Source organism: Terrapene carolina, unplaced genomic scaffold, assembly GCF_002925995.2.
Source record: "Terrapene carolina triunguis isolate 2854851 unplaced genomic scaffold, T_m_triunguis-2.0 Scaffold231, whole genome shotgun sequence".
Taxonomy (NCBI): Eukaryota; Metazoa; Chordata; order Testudines; family Emydidae; genus Terrapene; species Terrapene triunguis.
In genome coordinates this window covers 17150751-17159609 of record NW_020664582.1, presented here as the reverse complement: position 1 = coordinate 17159609, position 8859 = coordinate 17150751, and the positions used below count along the sequence as shown (strand labels likewise).

General features: G+C 44.5%; 1 protein-coding gene across 1 annotated transcript in view; it reads left to right on the top strand.

Moving 5' to 3' along the window:
• Positions 1–856: 856 nt before the first annotated feature.
• ITGAE (integrin subunit alpha E) overlaps positions 857–8859 on the top strand; it is a 58789-nt gene continuing 50786 nt past the window's right edge. Inside the window, exon 1 of the mRNA XM_029912532.1 lies at positions 857–924. Coding sequence (XP_029768392.1) covers positions 857–924 — 68 coding nt within the window. The remainder of the gene's footprint in view (positions 925–8859) is intronic.

The following is an 8859-nucleotide window of genomic DNA, read 5'->3' as shown; positions in this document are numbered from 1 at the left end:
ACGGTGGCAAATCTAGGCATTTTGACAGTCTCAAAACCACTGACCTATATCTGAATTGAAGGTGGCAAAATCACTTGAAAGTTGTCTGCTTTGCTAGAGCTGCCCTAAAAGCTGTTTCTTATTAAAACTGTGATTTAGAAATGAAAATTTATATGACATCCCTTCCCCACAGATGTGCTCTTCTTCAAACGAGAGCAGCTGAGCACTGCATATCAGAGCTTCTTGAAGATGCAGGGGTTAATGCAACCTGTGCCATTTTCACCCTTCTTAAACAACTTCCTGTTTGGTCTTAGTGGGCTTCTGTCATGCTCCAAATGGTTGCTAAGATTATGTTGATTTTCACATGCTGACCACCTCAGACAGGGAGAGAAGCCTGCTGTGAAATTTTGCTGGAAAGCAGGAAGAGAAATAATGTCTCAGTTTAGTCCTCTGTATAAAAAAAGTGTCAGCTTGAAAAACTTTCCATACGGTATCAAGTGCACCAGGGGCGTTTCACTGAAAGAGTTTGTCTCAGGGGTTTCTAGAGCTCCACGTACACACTACCTGGAGCGGGAGACCCAGGAGTGGAGGAGCACAAGGGATGATGTGCTCCGAGTCAGGGTTGGAGTGTGTTGGCAGAGTTGGGCGCAGCCCCTGCTTGCCCTAGGCCGGGCTCAAACCAGTGCTATCGGACCCTCATTTTCCTGAGCACTGAAATGTGACAGAGGGTGACCTCCAGCCAATTCCTGCATCCACTTCTGAAATTGTAAATGCATCATCTTGGTTTCCAATGCGTCTTTGATCAGAGGGAACAGCCAGAGGCAGTGCTCAAAGAAGCATTTTAATACTAAAATGTTGGGGAAAGTGAGTACGCACTATGGCAGATTCGGCAAAGCAAGACCTGCTGTTTCAGATCTCTGCCTGGAGGCGGAACAGGGAAACCAGGCAAGTTGTCATACAGAGATGAATCGACCCTCAGTCCTTTTGCTGAAGTGATACTGTCATGGATTGATTCCTTTCCCTCCTTCCCCACCCTGGTGGTATGTGACTGTCTGGTGTTCTTACCACCTTCTCAGCTGACTCTCCCTGCTAAATCTGACCCCTGCTCTAGCTGCTAGATCACACTTCCCCGGGCATCACTGTCTGCTGCCTCTTACGGGTGAATGTGGCAAATCACTTGAAAGTTGTATGCATTGCTAGCGGCAGCACTAAGGGCAAGAAGCTGTAGCAGGATTTCCTGGTGCTGGGAAAAGCTCTGTTTCCTTAGTTCCTGTCTCCCCATGGAGCCCTGGAGCTGGAAAGGCAGGTCCATGCAGAATCTTAAATGTTTTACACATTCATTTATTTTATTGATGCTTCACATTTTACAAGTTGAGCTCTTAGTCGGAGGAAGCCAAAGGTGTATCTGTCACACCAGCAGGATTAACGTCCTCTGTAAACAAAGCAATAACCAACAATAAGCTGGGGTGGAGAGCTCTCTTTTCTAAGGGAATCTGCTTCCAACGCCTTCTGGAGAACACCAGAGCAAGAAATTATTAGGAGCTACAGTTATCCTAATTCTGAGTCCGAGCAAGTTTCATCATTTAACCTCCCACCCTGAAATCTTCTGAGGCAAAAAGAAATCAGTAAATCACTAAGGAAAAACTGTGAAGGGGGAGAGAAATGGATCTTCAGTTCTCCTTTCAGGAGGTCAGAGTGCTGTAGGATTGGCTTTTCTTATGTAGAGCCTAAGAGAGCTCCCCCAACTCTTACTAAACGTACTGACTATTCTCTGGTTTGTGGCTAGCAGAAGGAGGCTTTGAAACCCAAGCCAAGGGGCTCTCAGCCCCTGAGAGAAAGAGAAGCTTTGAAAAGCTAGATGCTGCAGCCAAGTCTGCACAAGCTGCAGGGAGTTAGTTCTGCACCAATTCAGCTTGCAGACCTCTGATGCAAGTTGTTTCGTGACTAGCAGTGAGCTTTGCAACCATCGGGAATACAATTATATTCTAGAAAAGGTTGGGTTTTTTTAAATGTTTCCTCTGGAGCTTTTAAAAACTCTTAATTTCTGAGAAGGCTTCAGACCTGCTGACTGTCTGAGTCACAGTGTGGCCAGACAGACAAGGATAGTGTGTGTGTGAGACTATCACGCCCACTAACTAACACATGCTTCACGTTCTCTTCTGATGTAAATTCTTCTCTGCAAAAGGAGCAGGCAAATATCTGTGAAATTGGAATAATGCTGCCTCTCTTTGCCACGAAGCTTAGTTGTTGAACATTTATAAAGCACTTTGTGATCCTTTGGGGTATGGGAGCTAAGAAAGGGCAAGGTAATAATATTCTAACCTCCTTTGGTATTGGGTACGTTTTTCTCTCCCAAGAATGTTGGGCATAATAAACACAGAAGCTGCAAGCTGGGGAAGACCAGGCTGTTTCTAGAAATGCTCCCTCTACTTCCCTGCCTTTCTGAGTGATTTCAGATGTAATGGAACTTCTCTAGCCCCTGAGCATTGCCAGTCTGTGGGGAAACCAGTTCTCTGCCAACATGAACCAGTTACTTGCGGCTATTTCTGTGCAGCTGGAATCCAGTCACAAAATAGGTCAGAGCAGTGCGCCGGGCAGGCGAGACAGGGCAAGCCCCCGTGCCCTGACCCCATTTCCCTAGCAGGAGCACTGGGAGGGGGAGTGGGAGGGACCGCAGGTGGAAGGGGTGGGGAGGGGCCTCCACTTGCTCTGGCCCAGGGTCCCACAAACTCCTAATCCGCCTCTGGGTCAGAGTAGAATGCAGCACGGGTATTTAATGAACACATACTGACCCTTCTGACTCCTAGGCCTTGCCCCTATGAAATGTGGTACAGACACCCCAAAACGGGGGACACTGGGAGCAAAGGATTGGCAGCACAGGGGGTGGAAGTGATAAGGTTTCCTTTTGTGTGCCCTACATTTTCAGTAAACTTCCCTTTCAAGAGCCAACATTTCTGATACTAACAATGTTCTAACCAGGGAGAGAGAAGCAGCGTTGTGTGGGAAAGAGGAAAACCTGGGTCTAGAGTGAGCGATGTCTGTCATGAGGCACATCTGAAAGGTGACGTACCTTTTAAATCCCTACTTGAGTGTGTTGAAGTTTATTCCACTCTGTTACCAGGATATTTCCATAGGATGATGACACCTCCAGGTAGCTAGCATGGAAAGTGAAGATGGATAGTGCGAATACCTCACTTAGCAGCTTTCAAAGGTAACCCCCAAGGATACCCTGGTGATGGCTACAGATAGACAGATAGAGGCACTGGTAAAAATGGTCTGTCTGTAGTTTGTCATCTCTATATTTAAATGTAATTTTGCTAGCGTACGCACTGAAACCTCAACTAGGAAATCCACAAAAGACTTGCTTAACCTGTGTCTCAGCAACCAGCAGTCCTGAGAGAGTCATCTGCAGGCAGAGTGCAGATATTGTATCTACAGTCCTGCATCGTTCATGTGAAAGCCAGGAACAGAGTTATGAGGTCCCTTCCATGCCTTCTCTTTTTAATAAGTAAGTGAATTTTATTTATTTTCTGCCCACCTACATTAGAAAACATAAGTCTTGGACTGTGAAAAGAAAGTTGTGAATTTGAGGACTCAAGGTGGTCACTTAATCTAACCAAGTAAAGTGCTTTATGCCTGCAGTGTATTTTGGAAGTTTCAAGGTTTCAGCACTTGTTGTAGATACACTGTATAAAAGTTCTCGTTGCAAAATGATTGGTTTTCTAGTATTTCAGCATGATCAGCAAATGGTAGGGGTGGGGATGGGGGTGGGTATTTCAGTGTCTTGTAGTTCTTGCAATTCTCTAGAAAAAGTTCATGTTAGTGAAACCCACTGGGCTCAGCTGTATTAAGGGGACAGACAGGTAGGTGCTCAGATACTATAGTGGTGAGGATCATATAAGTGCCTGGGTATACAGATAGACTGCCCTATATAATCATGATGAATCAACTGAGAACATTCTGCTCTCATTTACATAGGTAAAAAGCTATATTTAGTCAGTGAGGTTACTGTCTTTACACTGTTGTAATGGAGAGCCGAGTGTGGACCAATGTCTTTATGTCCATCAGCTCCCCCTTTTATAAGCATCCTTAGGGATACATGTCCATGCACCAATCAGGGAATGCATTCAGAAATTCATTGCCCATGGAGGTTTGACTGGCTGAACTCTGATCAAGTGTTCTGAACTTAGTATTTAGGATAAAAAGAGAACCTCTTTCTCAGCCCTTTATTTGGAAATAAGAATTGATAATATAACTAGGAGGCAGATATTAATTAGAAAATTCACTCTGAAATTCTAGAAGTAAGAAGTTAAATATAAATGAGGACAAATAGCTGTTTAAAAACCTACGGACTTCTGACATTTGTCAGTACTTCAGAGAAGCCACATAACATCATTGTTATAGAGACCGTTATAAGACCCTGTTTTCAGTTGATTATAACTTTTGCCAAACTTTAACCGTTCAGGTTGAAATTTTCCATGCGAGGCTGGTGATTTATTTTGGGAAAGTTTCAATAAAACTTGTTCAGTCATTTCTGAGAATGAAATTAGTGACAAATATGGCGTTTTGCTCAGCTTAGAGAATTCTTACAACCATTTAGTTGAGTGCCTCTATGTTTTGGAGCAGGGACTTGAAATTTGTGAGTGGAGGTCAAAGATATGCTGTTTGCCATCCCTGTGAAAATTCTCCCAAATTTGGCCAAGCAACAAGCCTCTGAAAAATCACAGTTTGCACATACTCTTTAGAGACTTGCTGCCGTTTGTCAGCTAAATTCTCTGAAGATTGCATTTGCATTAATCCTGCTTCATCACTATGCAGTTCCTCTGTGCTGAATGGACTGCACGTGCCCTATCTGCATAGAGCAGTGGCTTTCAACCTTTTTTCATTTACATTTTTTTTTTGAATGGAGGTGCAGACCACTTTGGAAAGCTTAGACACAGTCTGCGGACTGCCAGGGGTCTGCAGACCACAGGTTGAAAACCACTGGCAGAGAGCAATTGAGGATGCTTCATTTCCAGGCTGCTCCTTGCAGCTACTCCCACAGGAGCTCGGAGCTCTTTTGTCACTAAGCACCAGAAGTGAGACCCAGGAGACTGTCTCCTGTGTTTTCCATGCACCCAAGCAGCTTGGAGGAGAAGGTGGAATCAGCCTGACTCCCATGAAGCAACGAAGGAGGGGATAAGAGGGGAGGGAGTAGCAACCTTAATTCAGCCCCCTTCTGCATATGTATTTTGTTACAATCTTGACGTGATCATATACAATTTCCTCCACAAGACCCCTGCCTTATTCAGTGCACTGGCTGGACAATGCTCTGGGGATGAATCAGGGTTGTGTAGGAGACTGTTGTCTATAGAACCCCTTCCTCATCTGTGGCAGAAGTTGGAAGGTGTGTAGTGAATGAGGCAGGAGAATGCAGGAAGAGAGAGAATGGTCACATGGTTAAGGCAGTTGAATACTGCCCTGGAAAACTGGACTGGCCACTTGTGTTCCTTATTTTATGGGTGCTCAATTTGAGACTGTGTGATTTGATTTGCAGAAGCACTGGTCACACACAGCTGCAACTGAAGTTGTTTAGAGGAAGGCTTTGAACATATAAAGCACTATAAAAATGCTAAACGCACTGAGAAATCAGGCCCAGGGCATCTCGTGTTAGGCACACAAAATTAGTGGACATTGACAATTTTGGCTTTAATCTCTCTGTGCTTCAATTCCCCATTAATAAAATAGGGCTAATCCTACCACTGCACCTCACAGGTGCGTGAAGATAAATTCACGGATGTTTGTGAAGCACTCAGATAGCACAGTGAGGATACCTTAGAAGAGTCCACGAGGAAATAAATAATTTGCAGGCTTTGGCTGGTGTGTGGTGAATAAGTCTTGAGGCCACACCCTGAAGGATGAGGATAAAAAGAAATATTGCCCAGCTACCCACAGAGTGAGCATCCTCCACCTGGTGCATCAAACGAGGCAGGGTTCCCTTGGAAAAAGCAGTATGTGTATCAGAATGTATAATCATAAGGGAGGCGAATTAAGGGTGCACAGGTAACATTAATTCTGGCATTTCCTAAATTCGGAGTGATTGGCTTTGCAACCTTAATGTTCTTTAAACATAATTTTTGTGTGCGTGTGTTAGATTGCATGCATCTGAAATAGTTTTTATAGGTCAGCCATTGAAGAGTAGAGTATTGTCTGTTAGGTGTATTCTAGGATACTAACATTAGGTTAACATGCTCAAGCTCAGAGTTATAAGTGACTTTCATCTTTATTAACCATGTAAACACTGCATGGAGATTTCTACAATACTAATTAAAACTCCCAAACTCCTACCCTGCCTAGATCTAACTCATGTAAACTTGAACTAAAATGGAATAACTGGCAGTGACCTCTATCCCATCTTAGCCTACAACAGAGCTCCTCTCTTCAGTGCACTTTGGTATCCTCTGTCACCCTTTTTTGTGCGTGTGGGTTTTATCATCAGGTGTTAGCCTACAGAAGCTGGGCTCAGCTCTGGGTGTGAGCATGTCCAGGTTATGTGCTGAGGAGCTTTCTAGCAGTTCTATCCCTCGTATATAAACTCCATAGCTATTTTGCCCATACAGAGAAGACCATGTCCATCATGCATCAGTTAATATGTGACGCACAAGTTTTTTAATTTTTTTTTTCACAAAAACATATTTTCAGAGCCTTGTCTGAACATTAATTCCTTACTCCTCAGAACCCCTGCGGGAGGAAGATCAGTTTTAGCCTCCTTTTAAGAGTGGGGAGATTAAGGCACAGAAAGGAAGTGACTTGTTTATGCAGCAAGTCATTGGCAGAGCTGTGTTTAGAATTTAGGAGTTCCTGGTTCCCAGCTCTGTATTCTTTCCTCCAGCCTTTGCTACCTCCCAGTTTTAAGCAATTCCATGGCATTATTCATAAGAATAGAGGTTTGCCCCAGGGCTGTAGTTTCGCCTTTCCCTTCTGCTGGTGTGCTGTGTGCACTGGATGTCTGTGTGACTACCCCAGAGATGGCTGCATTTCAAGGGGGGAATTATTCTAATTTAGTTTTGTAAAGCATTTCTAATGGAAGGGGCCTTATAAGCATACTGTATTATTAGACATGCACTACACCAAAAGACGCATGCTCAATTCAAGAAGCATACCCACCCCCATCCCTACTCCTGCTTCAGAAGTTCAGAGCCCCGAGACACTCCCCCGAGTGCAGCAAACTGCACGAAATGCTCTAAATGGCTCTGGTGTGAGTTATGGAGCTACAGTTGCAGTTAAGCCCAAGGTGTGATTATTGTCTGTTGGAGTGGTTTTGCAGGAAGGAGCCCGTACAAGTCTGAAGTTGGCAAAGCCTGTGAGACAAATGCAAACCCAAAGATAAACATGATATGGGACGAGGCCGTGGTCTCTGTCCCCCTGGCAATCTCAGGAGAGAAATCAGCGTTCACAGGATTGCAATAAGTACAGATGCCTTTCCAAACCCAGCCTCCCAGCCTTTTGAATTTTGCTCATGGCTGATTCTGTTGGCAAGGATTTCACAACACATTGCTTACAACAGTCTCCAAGCTACCTTCCCTTCCTGCATAGGTGGGCAGGTTATGTCATAATTTTTCACTATAGAGTTTCTTGCAACTCTGTCTGAAGCAGACAGGCTACTAGACTAGGCGAATCACTGGTCTGATATAGTACAGCAGCTGCTCTGTCCTAGATGTCACAGTTCAGAGCAACTGTATTTTCCCTACTGTAGGCCCGTCTCCTTAGCTGTCACCTCTCTTGGGCAAAGACCTGTGCCTCTCTCCCTTCTGACCAGGATTTTTCCAGTCTGCACAGTTCCCTGCCTACACAGTGAGTTCTTCACCAAATCAGACTGCCTAAGCTGGCCTGCTTTGCTTTCTTCTCAAAGGGTAAACACTGCATGATTGCCCACAGTTAGTTCCCATACAGCCCTTTCTAAGCAAGTACATTTATTCTTAAAGTGAAAGCATGACAGAGAAAACACACTAAAACAGGAAAAGAATCTACACACATGCTAATAAACTTACCAGAGATCATCCAGGTGCTCATCATTTTGCATCTCGATTACTGCAACATCCTTTTCTTGGGTCTTGACAAGTGTAATCTCGCCTCACTCATATCCATTGAGAATGGTGCTGCAAAGATCACTCTCCTAACCCATCACTTTGATCATATCACCCCTTTCTTTGAACCTGTCCACTGAGTCCCTCTTCTCTGTTGCCTCAAACATAAGCTGCTTGTCTTCACTTCATGGCCTATCTCCACCCTACCTACCATCTCTCATTCGCTATTGAAATGTCGACTCCCACCTCCCCTATGATGCCAGCCTCCGTCGCCTGCTTCTTAAGTTTAAAACAAGCGCCTTCGTGCTCTCTTCCATCCTGGCCCTCACGCTTGGAAGGAGCTTTTTGTAAACATCCTCAAAAAGACCTCATTATTCATCTTCAAGTCTCTCCTTAAAAAATCTCCCCTGGCGTGATGGCTAAAATACCCCTGACAACAGATAGGGTGTTGATGCAACTACGAGAGTGAAGTTTCTCTTCAGCTGCTGTCTTGCTTTATACATCAACCCCTGTTCAAACTTTGCTCAACTGAGGGCAACATCAGCAATTTACCAGGGGCCTGAAAGCCACAACTCACTTGCATAAAAATGAGTCACCTTCCCCTACAATACTGATGTCGTCTCTACCAGCCACACAAGTTCAGCTTTCACTGCTCCAGCCTGGCCACTCAGATAAAGACAGTCAGTCCATTGTGTGTTGGGACTTGCAGGCAGCACCTCTACTATCAAATTAAGAGGCTTGTAGGCATCATTGTAGAACATATTGTGTTGCATTTTGACTATGTGTCATTTGCTAATAAGAATACTTAGGACCT